This window comes from Fringilla coelebs (assembly GCF_963513975.1).
Source record: "Fringilla coelebs genome assembly, chromosome: 4".
NCBI lineage: Eukaryota > Metazoa > Chordata > Aves > Passeriformes > Fringillidae > Fringilla > Fringilla coelebs.
Window position 1 is genome coordinate 8488759 of NC_140032.1, and position 13212 is coordinate 8501970.

Sequence of the window (13212 nt, forward strand, 5' to 3'; positions counted from 1 at the left end):
CAAGGATGGAAAAAAAACCCCAAAATCATAAGAGAAATATGTTGTGGTTGCAATTTTTCTTACACAGAAATGTTAATATATATTAAAACTATGTTAAACATATTGTAGTCATTAAAGTACAGCAAAGTAATTCTAATTTGTGCATTATTCTGGCATTTTTATCATCAGCTTGCTTGTTATTTTGCATGTGTTACTAACCTGAGTCTGCCAGGCATTCAGATTAGTCAGGACCTTTTGGCTGCTGTACCCAGCTGAGTGATGTGTGTATTTGTTGCTGAAGGTCAGCATGTTTTACCCATTTATTTTCTAATTGAACCTACCACATGTGTATCATTTCTAAGCTGTCTGGAAGGCAAAACTTATACTTTAAACTTGATGTTTTCCAACCTTTTTTCCTTTTTCTGTGTCTGTGCAGGTGGCAGTTTGCTGTGCTGTGAGTCCTGCCCAGCAGCCTTTCACCCTGACTGCTTAAACATCGAAATGCCAGATGGGAGCTGGTACTGCAATGACTGCAGGGCGGGCAAGAAGCTCCATTTCCAGGATATTATTTGGGTTAAACTGGGAAATTACAGGTCTGATGAAGGAATTTGTGTTGTTTTACAGTACTGGCATGTTTAACTAAGGATCATACAACTGGTTGCTCCTGTAGGCCAGCCTTGCTGCACACTGATTTCTGACTCCTCTCTGAACTAGGGGCCTCACCTCCTTGCAAGCTTCAGGTTCAAAGATTTGCAGCTTTGCTGCTCCTGGCCAAGGCATTACCCAAACAGGACTCCTTGGGTCTTCTGACCTCTGCCTCCAGTGTAGGAGCCTTCAACCCCTGTTTGTGTCAGAGATCTCTGCCAATAAATTGGTGTAACTGGTAACTGGCTAAATTACTCCCTCACAGGCTGGGACATCAGTCCCTCAGGTTGTTGGTGTTTCTCACTTGGATGAGATCTGAGTGAGATGGAGGTAGCTGGGGGTTATCCATGAAACATTAATAAGTGTTACCAACCTTCTCTTGATCTCCGACAATTACAATATTTGCAGGTCTTGTAAAGGTGATGGTTTTGCTACCCAGACATAGGGAGTCCTGTGTGTGTGCTTACCTTGCAGGCAGGTGAAGTCTCACAGATCTGAGTGTCAGGCTTTCTCTTTCTAGTCTTCTTTCACTCCCTACTAAGAGAGGAGACAAAATAATTTTAAATCCTCTTGGATCTTGGAAATAATAATCAGTTACTGCTGCTTCAAGTGATTTTATTAAACTGTCTCTTGCAGAAAGAGCTTGACTAAAATGCTGTATTTTTTTATTTGTACTTCTGTGCTAGATGGTGGCCTGCAGAAGTTTGCCATCCGAAAAACGTTCCCCCAAATATCCAGAAAATGAAGCATGAAATCGGAGAATTTCCTGTGTTTTTCTTTGGTTCTAAGGATTACTATTGGACGCACCAAGCACGGGTGTTCCCTTACATGGAGGGAGACAGAGGGAGTAGATACCAAGGGATCAAAGGAATTGGAAAAGTCTTCAAAAATGGTACACAGCTAAAAGTAAACAAAAATAATCCTGGGATATGCATGCTTTGCTTTCTTCACACATAGCCTTTGTTTTGAAATTTTGTTTTACAATATTGAATTAAAGAAATTTGTAATGTCCTGGGCAACAGTCACTATTACTGTCTTTGCATGAAAACATTATTTTAATGTCTTGTAAAAGACTGGCATCTAACTGAAGTTTTATCTGATGATTTTTACTTTCTGGAAAGCTAAAAAAAAAAGGACTAAGAGAGTAGACTTTCAGACTCCCTCAGACTTGGAGACTGAAAGAGTAGAATTAATACATCTGTTAAGAGCAGTAAGACTCCAGAAGCATTGATTGCAAGAAAATTAATTGATGGGACTAGGAAAATGCTTTGTTTTAACACACATGGGAATGAGCAAGTGAGTTTGAGGGGGAGTAATCCTCTTTCTGGCATTACTGTTGATTCTGTAATCTTTTTCAGCTTTGCAAGAAGCCGAAACTCGATTTCGAGAAATAAAACTACAGCGAGAAGCCAAAGAAACCCAGGAGAGTGAACGTAAACCTCCACCATACAAACATATTAAGGTAAAGTTTGGGGAACGGGGTACTCAAAGGTTTGAGCTGAGCAGTAAGACAGGGTCAGGTTGTGATGATGGTAACTGTGCTTTTACAGTCATGAGATGGTGAAATTTTGCTTTTGTTGGAGTGGTGCAAAACCGAATCAGCAAGCGCTGTGTAACTCCTGCAATAAAACTAACTGTTCTAAAGTCATATTTACTCTATTTTAATGTATTTTCCAGGTGAATAAACCTTGTGGTAAAGTGCAGATCTACACTGCTGACATATCTGAGATTCCCAAGTGCAACTGCAAACCCACAGACGAAAACCCGTGTGGCTTTGACTCGGAGTGCCTCAACAGGATGCTGATGTACGAGTGCCACCCCCAGGTGTGCCCGGCAGGGGAGCGCTGCCAGAACCAGTGCTTCACCAAGCGCCAGTACCCCGAGACAAAGATCATCAAAACTGATGGCAAAGGCTGGGGGCTGGTAGCCAAGAGGGACATCAAAAAGGTAGGAATTGTTCTTACCCAGCAGAGTGGGTGACCTGCCATGCTGTTGGTGGGTGTGGGATATACTTCACTAGTGATACTTGGCGTCTTTCAGGGGGAGTTTGTCAATGAGTACGTGGGAGAGCTGATTGATGAAGAGGAATGTATGGCAAGAATCAAATATGCACATGAAAATGACATCACCCACTTCTATATGCTTACTATTGATAAGGTAGGGTCTTTGATTTTTTTTTTGCCATTATTTGCTTATAACCTTGTTTTGATCTCTTATATTGGCAGGGCACTCCACTACCTTTGACATTCTGTGCTTTCACATACTCACAGCATTTCATCTTCTGTGCCTGCTCTCTCCATTCTATATGTACATAATGAACCTCCTTAGTTCTGTGTTATGTGATAAATTACATATTAAAGTCTACAGGTTGTGTTTGTTGCTTGAAATGAAGTATGACGTTTGGGGAAATAATAGTGATACAGTGGAAGGAGTTGCTGTTAGCAATTCTTTTACTAAAATTTCAACAACAGACAATAAAATTCTCGCTTGAGAGAATGTGGAACAGAATTGTGAGGCAGTGTCCTATATAGGGCATTTAATCTTTTTTGTAGCCATCTGTCCCATCCATTGTTTATGGCAAAACCAGGCCTGTGCTTTTGTAGAAACTCTTTTCTGAAAGCACTCTCTGTTAGTAGCCAGCCAACCCTCCACAAATTGATTCACAGCAAATTATTGCAGCAGATTAATTAACACACCAAAATAATTCAGCACCTGTGCCTCTGTGCACACCTCTGAGTATTTTCTTCCTCAGGAGAAGGAGAAAGTGAAGAACCTGGACAGCAGGAGTTATAGATTATCTATATTATATTGCTTCAGTCCCCAGACAGCTAGTTAGGAGAAAAACAAGAGCTGGCTGCCAGTTCTGCAATTTTTTCAGTCCCAACCACCATTCTTTTTCCCAAGGCTCTTGCTCTGTATTTCCACAGCTACCGTTTCCATGAGTCCTGTAACTGAGGAGTTCTGCACAGGAGTTACCACCACAGCATGGTGAAACCACATTTCTCTGAACACTTAAAGTTTCTCACTCCTCTACTAGATTGACATACAACATCAGTGTGTTCATATCTTAACTGAACATGTATTTGACTCTTGCTGTCATTAATAAATGCTCATTGTGGGTCTGTCTTACCTAAAGTGCCAGTGCCATTATGAGGCTGAGCTGCCCATGCAGTGAAGTGTGTGCACGTAGGCATGACAGTCACACCATAAAAATGAGCTAGAAGGAAACTATAATAATACTTCATGAATAAGCAAAGCCTTCTCAAGCAGCTATGCAAAGAAACAGTTCTGGCAATTTCAAGCTTTGTTTTATTTCGTTAATGTCTGGTATATTTTGTGGAGATAGAAATTTAAGAGGAATTGTTTGTAGGAGTGGGATGTTTTTAGCTTACCAAGGGCTTGTTTGCATTTAAACTAGGCTGATTTGGGGAAAGAAATCTGGTGAGAAACTGGTAATCTCTGGAAGTAATCATGCATTTGGTAAATGCCATAAGTACCATACTTGTGAATGCCTCACAGCTCCATGAATGGTAAAGGACTGAGTCTGAGTTTTGAAGCTTCCTGGGGAGGGGGGTTCCTTAACATGCCCACCATAATGCTCACAAGCACACTTATCCTGCCCTGTGGCTGTGATGGGTGCTGGGAAAAGGTGAGCTAGAGCATGAGTATTGCTTTGGGAGTGTCCCATTCCAGGCCCTGTGGGACACTACAGTTATCAGTACAACATGTACCAGCCTTGTGTGCTCTGGGTAGCAACACCATGTCAGCTCTGAATGCAACCATTGAAATCAGTCATGGATGATTTTTATGGTTTGTTGTGTAGGAGGGGAGAGAAAAACCCTTCAGTTTGTTGCTGGTTTGTTCTGCAGGACCGTATTATTGATGCTGGCCCCAAAGGAAACTATTCGCGGTTTATGAATCACAGCTGCCAACCAAATTGTGAGACCCTGAAGTGGACAGTGAATGGAGACACTCGTGTGGGGCTCTTTGCTGTGTGTGACATTCCTGCAGGTACATCAGCTCAGCTTTCACTCTCTCAGTTAAACCTTTTGTGCATTTATTGGTGGGACAGTCATGGTTTAACTGATTCAGTGCAGATATTTTTGTAGAGGACTCAGCATGCAGAGGAGATGCTTTGTGATCTTTGTGATGCTTTGTGATCACTAAAAATCCTTTTGATTTTTAGTGTTTTTTAATTGTGAGTCCCATGGCTGACTTTTGTTCCTTGCTTCTAGGGCAGCTTTGTGTTTTGGAGCTCTCCAACGCATAAAAACATGATAAGCTGAAGGAGTGCGTGTAGGAGGCTGTTTAGAAGTTTCTGTTTTCTGGTTTGTGTACACACATGCTCACACTCATTCCTATCTATCTAGAGCTATATCTAGCTGGATAGATGGATGGATATAATATGTGTGAAGGCCAAACACAAGCACAGTTTTGTGAAGTCAAACAAATTTATTTTAAAACGTAATTGCATAAGATATCATGATATATGGGCATCTGGTTAATCATTGTCAGTGCTTACAAGCAGTAAAGAGAGGGAAAATCCTATGACAGTACATCAAGAAGCAAGTTCCAGACTAGCAGACAGATAGCAGCAGCTGTATTTGTTTGCAGTAATTTTGATAAAATTTGTTACCTTGTCCTTTTTACACTCAGGGACGGAGCTGACTTTTAATTACAACCTTGACTGTCTGGGCAATGAAAAAACAGTCTGCAAATGTGGTGCCCCAAACTGCAGTGGATTTCTTGGGGACAGACCAAAGGCAAGTAATATATCAAGTAATACATCAAGAAATTTTGACAGTCTTGTCAGAGGAAGGGTTGTAGACGCTTCAGACTGACTAAGAATGTGCCTGACTGTGGCCAGTGAGATTATTCTGACATTCTGTTCATATTTCCCCATTTAAATCTTACAGTATGATTATTTTGCTAAGATCAGTTGAAAAAAAAATTGAGTGAACTGAAGAATAAAAAATGTATGTTTTGAATGTGAAAAAAAAAGTTACCAAAGTATATCAAGAAATTATCTGTATAATTCCTGTCCTGGTTAGTTTGAAACCTGTAATCCAGCAGAAGCTGATGGAGCTTCCTGCAGGGCTGGCATAGCAGTGTGGGGGAAGGCACAAGTACCACCTGTAGATGTTCAAAAGCTGCACTTCCCTCTGGTCCTTCACACTGCTCAGTACCAGCCACTTCAGAGGGTGGACTGGGAGACTTCAGAACCCACACAGCTGGTTTTTGTTAAGAGATGGACTTGAATGAGGTTTCACATAAGCCTGTGAACATTTACACAGACAACCATGAAGAAATTAAATGGTACAGTTCAGTTTTATGGGGTTGCCTGCATTGGTAGATAGAATGGGCTAATTTAAAAGAAAGTAGATAGTGATTACTGGGGTGAGAGGGGGGGAATGATGGTAGAGATGTTGAAGAATCATCCAAAATTTTATATGATTTGGTGAAGGAGAGTTAAAGTGCAAGCAGCACTTGAAAGCTGCTTCTGTGCATGCAGCACAGAATTGAAGTCAGATTGAAATAGGGGTAAGGTTTGGTGTATTCTTTCTGTCATTAACTACATTTCCTGAAGTTCTGCTGTCTGTTCCTCAAAGAAAAATGGGGACAGGTTTTAGCAATTCCAGCATGAGTATTCACAACTGGAAGAGAAAAATGGATATTGAAGTGATTGATGGTGCAAGTACATAATGAGGGTGAATTAGCCACAAGTAGATTAGATTGGAAATTGGAAGACCTTTCATCAGTGACAAGAAAATGAAGGGTTTTTTCAGTAGGAAGGTCCTGTAGGGAGAAGATGTGGTTTCAGGATGACTTTTCTCAAGGGTCAGTGTAGGTTTTTTGTCAGCACAGATCAGTAGAGTGAAGCATGGGCAGGTCTGCCCCAAGTCAAGTTCTTGGCTGTGTGCACAGTCTGCCGGGTGTGCCAACAGCTTGGCAAGGCTGTGTAATGTTTTTCCTTTGCAAAACTGGCATTTATAGATTTATATCTTACTCTTTTAGAATTCTTCCACTAATGCCTCAGAAGAAAAAGGCAAAAAGACCAAAAAGAGAACACGGAGACGCAGAATGAAAAATGAAGGGAAGAAAGAATCTGAAGATGATTGTTTCCGTTGTGGTGATGGAGGCCAGCTGGTGCTGTGTGACAGGAAATCTTGTACTAAAGCTTATCATCTCTCCTGCCTTGGTTTGGTGAAACGTCCTTTTGGTGAGTCAGCCCATGTCTTACCCTTGTATAAATAACTTGTGCAGGTACCTCAGTTATTGCACTGAAATAACTCAGGGGTGTCATCCTGAAAACATTGGGTTTGTATGGCAGGAATTTCTTTGTGCATCATGTGGGAGCAGCTCCTCTTGGATTTGAAGACAAAATGGTGGCCTCCTCCTGCCTCTCTGGCAAAATGAGGCATTTCTTTTACAGATGTAGGTAATTGACACATCACCTGGTAGGAGCACCATGGCCCTGCCACAGGACAGTTGATTCTATCTAAGAAATGCATGAAGCCCTTTGAGTTCAAGCCAGAAGAGCAACAGCAGCTTCTGAAAGAAGGCAAGTAGGGAAATTAGGAGCAGCAGACATCAGGTTGCAGTTCCAGATATCACAGGAGTTACCTGGTTCCAGTCAGCCATGTCAGGTGAGATATGAGGAAGGGAAGCAGGCAAAGCCTGTTATCCCAGAAGCAAGTAAAACAAGGACTGGTAAAGTATGCTGGGGCAAAAGGGCAGCTGTAAGTGAAGCACACCAGTCATTCCTGAGCAAGACTGGCAAGAGACAGGGGCTGCAGTAAGAGGGGGCAGCAGCTGACCGGATGTTTGGATGCTCTGCCAGCCTGCACGTTCTGTAAAATGCTATTGAGTGAAGCCTGAGTCATTTCTTCTAGCTGGGGCTGACTGCTGTATTTGAATGAGAGTGTGTCAAGTCTGCTCCTTGCAGCTGCCAGCTGAGCTTTAGAAGTATGATGTGGCATTCTGGGTGTTGAGATCAGCCCTGGTAGCTGCTGTCATTTGCTTTGTCAGGAAAGCTGTGCCTTGTTCAGCTGCTGCAACACAAAACCCCTTGAGGAGGTGATGCCGTGTTTTACTCCCCACTAATGGGCTCTTTGGTTTTGATTGCAGGGAAGTGGGAGTGTCCTTGGCACCACTGTGATGTTTGTGGCAAACCTTCTGTTTCTTTCTGCCACTACTGCCCAAACTCTTTCTGCAAGGAGCACCAAGACAGGACAGTGCTAAATTCCACACTGAATGGACAGTTATGCTGCTCTGAACATGTTCTCGGGGTGGATTCTGTTGAAACTCAGAAGACTGAGAAACCCCGCAAAAAACTGAACAAGTTCAAGCCCAGGAGAAAGAGGAACAGATGGATGAGAGCTGAATGCAAATAGTCATGGACTGCAGTTTCTACTGCTAACACTATCTTGTAGATAAGTTGTGAATATGACCAGGGAAGGACACAATTTTACGTATATTCTGTAAAGGTTACAATAGGGAGGGGGGGATTTTTTTGTTTTGTTTTGTTTTTTATAAATCCACTGAGCCAACCACAGCAGTCTTCTGCTGCTTCTGCACTGATAACGAACTGCATAGTTCAGCAAACTTCAGGACAAACCAAACTTATTACTCAGCATTACAGTTACACTTGAATTGTTACGAATGTAAAATGTTCCCTCCAAAATACTTGCAAGTTGGAGGTAGGTTAAAATCAAACCAGGTAGGCGTAAACATAGTTTTTTGAGATAGTATTTGTCAACCAACAGATGTTTAAAATAGTATATCCTTGAAAGAAGTTGTTAGTTCTCAAGTCCTTTTGAGTAAGAAATGGCTTGGTCTGTGGTCCCAATGAGATTTGCTTGCCTTGTGTGTTTTTGAGCGAGTGCTTGAATGCCAGTCAGAACCAGGTGTGTCCCTCACTGCAGCCACACACACAGCAATTGCTTTGTGCTCTTCAAAAATTATTCTTAAGCAATCATGATCATAAATATCTTTCCACCAACAAATGTGGTGCGTGGTGGGAAAGGCACACCCTGTACCAGAGAGGAGGAATCTGACTTTGTAAGAAGTTTTTTTCTATACTGTTTTTTCATCCCAGCAAAATATGAAGTTACTTGATCTTGTAGAGCTGTACAGGTCTGGACTTAAAGGGATATTGTCTTGCAATCTAGGCCAAATACTTTAGGATTTTTGTGTCTTAATAAAAATAAATCTTGCAGAAGCTATTACTGGGGAAAAATTACTTGGTTTTTAAAATTTTCTCAATGGCAGGTAAAATGCAGAGGCAAACTTTTGTTTGGAATGCTTGTAGTCCAAGCATTTCAACTTTGTGATAATGCAAGAAATGCCCAACAAGGAGCAAAACCCCCATGAATGAAACAGAAAGTGAAACTAGATTGAAGTGCAAAAACTAAATTCAAAACAAGTAAAAGTTAAATGGATTTTTGAAGCAGCATGTAAGATATTTGATGTGAAATTTAGCCTTACTCTGTTTCTTTGCATAAAGTTTGTATAAAAGTGGCCATTTGACAGACTGAAATTTTTTATTATTTTATTTTTAGGAGCTCTGTTCTTGACTATCCTGTCACCACAGTGTTGTGGCAAAAAGCTGTTTTGAATTCCTCACCCCCACTACCATGGGTGACTCACAGTGAGGTGAACATGCAAGACTTCAAATATCTAGTATGATTGACAGAAATAATACTAGAACTAGGAAAAAACAGTAAAGAAAAACATCTCTGCCAGTTTTCTTCCCAGTGCACATCCTTGGTGCGTGATCAGGCAGCATTCCAAGCACATTTTGATTTTTGCCATTGTGACCCACCCTCCATAAGCACCTCCATGTCCACTGAGCCATTTGTGTATGTTCTAGCTTAGTTTGCCCTTCATAGTGCAGGAACTCTGTGTAGCCCTTTTGAAAATGAAGCCTTGCTGTATCATGGAAGTGTATGGTTTTTTTTCCCCAAGGTATTTCTTCAGGATTTGATTTAGTTCTTGGAATTGCCAAAACCCCCATTTATTCCCAACATGTAAAAAGTCTGGTTTTATTAGAAGATATTAATTGAAAGAGGTTATAAATGTTGCATTGCCCTATGCTGAACACTTTGGTTTTTGTTTTGTGACCAAAATGCTTTGGTTTTTTGGATCAGTTTTTATAAACACTGTTGGAAGGTTTGTTTTTTTTTTTTTAATAATTTTGAAGAAATAGCAGAGTTCAAAATCAGGGGAAGTGTTACATGTTTGCATTTTTTTTAAATGGTATGCCAAGCCTTGCACTCAAGTTAAAATTCAGGATTCTTTTAACTGATTTTTAGGGAAACTTTTTCTCTGCCATAGGGCTGAAGAAAGTCCTGTGCATAAAATCAAAACAAAAAAAAAAGATATTTTGGATGTTTCTTTAATATTGGGTTTCAAGGGAAGGAAAATGAGGTCAGGTAGTAAAGCAGAAATATTTTCCTCATTGCTTTAAAACAAAATGAAGGAATTTGATGTCATTGGGACCATTCTTTGAATACTATACCATGTAAGGAAGGCTTTGTAAGAATACCTTTAAATAAGTTATTATAAAAGTTTTCCTTTACATTCCATTGCTTTCATAATTTGTTGTTTTTTGGTTTGTTTTTTTTTTTTTAATTTTTTTTTAGTTGTTTTTTTTTGCTTTTTCCTCTCCATGTGTAACAGCTCTGTCACTCTGGAACTGTGATGCTGCAGGTCCTGAGAGGCAGATCCCCACTTCCAGAAGGCAGAGCCTGCAGTGCCAGGCACGGCTGCAGTGCCAGCACCCCTGGGCTCCCAGGGGGCTCCCCAGCACAGCCACCCCTTCTGTCTGTCTGTCTGTCTAACAGAGGGACTCTGTTCACACAAACAGATCTGAGCCAGGGGCTGTTTGTCCTTCTGCTTCCTTCTACCTCTCCCTGCTCTGTTCTGCTCTGGGCCCCCAGAGCTCTGCATCACCAAGGCTGCAGACCAGGAGTCACTTGGGAGCTCTGGAATTCCTTCCTGAGGAGGAGTGTGGATCAAATTGTCTCTCCCTTGACACTCCCTGGCCCTGTGACCCCGTGAGCTCAGCTCAGGCTCTCAGGTGGTGATCTGGGAGAATTGTTGGTTTCTGTGCCAGGACAGGTGGGGTTTAGGTGCTTTGTAATGAAGGCTTCTGTACCTTGCTCTGCCTGGAAAACGGGCTAAAGTTATGTTTAAAAAAGAAGACAGAAGAAAAGTTGTGACATGGTTTTCCTTCTCCCACTGTTCAAATGCAAGGTAAAACAATCCTTAAGACTTGAGCTTTCTCATGATGCAACTCAATACCTTTTAGCATTCAGCAACTTGAAGGATTTTCTGCTATAAATTAATCTAAACAACATTAACTGTGGCATAATATGTGGCCTTAAATGATGTTCTTTGTCTTGCCCATCAAAGTAGCAAAATGTCTTTCCTTTTTTAGCGAAAGCTGATACATGACAGCCAATTTCAGAATTTGTTGTTCTTTTATCACATGAGCAAGCATGGAAACAATTTTCAGTTGAGTATGTTAGATGTATTTTCATACAACCTAGGAAAAGTAATCAGAGTAAATGTCTGTTTTGTTCAATAGCTTTGTGTTCATGGTCAGGTTTTAGGAGGTTTTTTATTTGAATTACTTGGAAAAGCAAAATATCTTGAAAGACGTATTAATGGGATTTTTCCACATTGTTGAGTCTCATTATTCCATGTCTGACTGCTTGAGAAACTTCAATGTCTTATTAAATGTTGAATTTTATTCCTAGTTATTTAAGAAGTTGCTAAGTCTCTTTTGTAAAACAGCTCTATATACTTATTTTGGCACTTCTTTTTTTTTTTAACTTGAAAGAAAAAAGTGGAATTGATACATGAGCAAGCATGGTTTGGCAGTGAGGGAACAGGGCTTTGTTCTCTCACAGGGAAAACTTACACTCCAGGCCTTCCTGAGAGATGCCCTGGAAATACTGATTTGTGCTTCCACAGAGGTGATAATGATTGTGCTGTGGCTTATTTTCACCTGACATTTCTTGCAGTGCAGTTTTTCCAGTGCTGCTCTCTGTTGCTCATGATTTTACAGGCTTTTGTGACACTGAGCTGGGCTGGGCTGCCCAGCCAGCACTGCACTCAGGGTCCTTTTGCTGTCACAAATGCTGGTCCTGCTTGGTCAGCTCTGAGTTTGAGTCTTTGGCTTTTTCAGACAGGGTTTTTTGGGGCTGGTTTGGCTTCACCTGTGGAGTCTCCCACGTGTGACAGCAGCTGCAGTTTTTAAAAAAGCATTTCAGAGATCTGCTTTGATCCTGGTGGCTGATAGTTCTGCTGAGGTCACCTGGTGCTGTGCATCAGGATTGTGTCCCTGTGCTGCTCTGAGGAAAAGCACAGCCTTGGGCCAGAGAGGAGCTTCTGTCTCTCCCAAATCAGCCGTGGGAGAGGCTGCACGGAGCTCAGCCCGTGCTGGGCAGTGGGCAGGGCTGTAGGAACCACCCCTCTGGCTGCTGACCCAGAACAGAATCACAGAATGGTTTGGGGTGGAAGGGGCCTTAAAGACCATCCCCCTCCAACCTGGCCTTGGAAACTGCCCCAGCTTCTCTGGGCACCCTGTCTGCCCTCAATGGCTGATGGACCACTGCTGCACACAGTTACTCACCTGACAGACTTGAGACAGATCAGAGAACTGATATATTCTATAAATCCTTTTAAACACTTCTAACACCTTCCCTGGGGAGAGCAGAATGAGCAGCTGAGGGCAAGAACCACCTAACCCCCCACAGCTGGGTTCCTTCAGCCATCTCTGCTGCTGCAAGAGTAAAGGAGAAGTAACACCTGCCACCACCTCTGTGCAGAGTCATTCAAAGTCGTGGATCTTTGGACAGAGATACTGTTTGTACTGTTTGTACTGCCCACTGAGAGCTGCTGAAGCACAGCACTGGCACAGAGGGTCACAGCTGGCTGGGCTGGGTTTGCACAGCACCTGTGTGGGAATGTCACTGCAGCAGGAAAAGGAAAACAGGGTGGGAAGGTCAAGAGGCCACAGGTACTGGTTTCATGGAGCAGTTGACACTGGCTCCAGTACAGGTGATGTTGAATTTTTTCTGGGCATTTCTGACTGCCTGGGATGCTGGCTAAGAGAAAACATAACAGGGGACACAGAGCAAACAATGAGAGTCAACCAGCCACACACAGGAATCATCTCTGGAAAATACAGATCACATTTGTTTAGCCAGATGGCTAAACTGGGCTGGGTGCACAGAAGAGGGCTTGGGCCGCAGCAAACAGGTACAAACCACTCTGCTGCTCTCCTGGGTGGGGGATGCAGTGTCCAGGACAGGGACAGAACTTTGCCCAGGCATTTGGGCAGTGGGTGCCCTACAGCCCCTCTGCTCAGCTTACAGAAAGGGGCAAGGCATCTCCTGTGCCTCTACCGTGCTGCTCCTTTGTAGCTCCACTCTGAAGCAGCACCTGGCAGCAGGAAACAAAAGGGACATTTGTCCAGGAATCAACCAAATCTTTAGTTGCACATGTTTGCCCACAGCTGAAAGGAAGGGGAGAGCTTTAGGATCCCTTCCCTTGACTTGTGCTAATGTTAAAACTTTA

The 13212-nt window shown here is 42.3% G+C and overlaps 1 protein-coding gene across 1 annotated transcript in view; it reads left to right on the plus strand.

Annotated features, from left to right (window-relative positions):
- The window catches only part of NSD2 (nuclear receptor binding SET domain protein 2), a gene marked incomplete at its 3' end in the record, with an annotated part of 95281 nt that extends 87263 nt beyond the window's left edge, over positions 1-8018 (plus strand). The window contains exons 16-24 of the mRNA XM_084204372.1: positions 416-572; positions 1311-1516; positions 1983-2086; positions 2302-2571; positions 2665-2781; positions 4494-4635; positions 5281-5387; positions 6640-6844; positions 7753-8018. Coding sequence (XP_084060498.1) covers positions 416-572; positions 1311-1516; positions 1983-2086; positions 2302-2571; positions 2665-2781; positions 4494-4635; positions 5281-5387; positions 6640-6844; positions 7753-8018 — 1574 coding nt within the window. The remainder of the gene's footprint in view (positions 1-415; positions 573-1310; positions 1517-1982; positions 2087-2301; positions 2572-2664; positions 2782-4493; positions 4636-5280; positions 5388-6639; positions 6845-7752) is intronic.
- Between the last annotated feature and the right edge of the window lie 5194 nt (positions 8019-13212).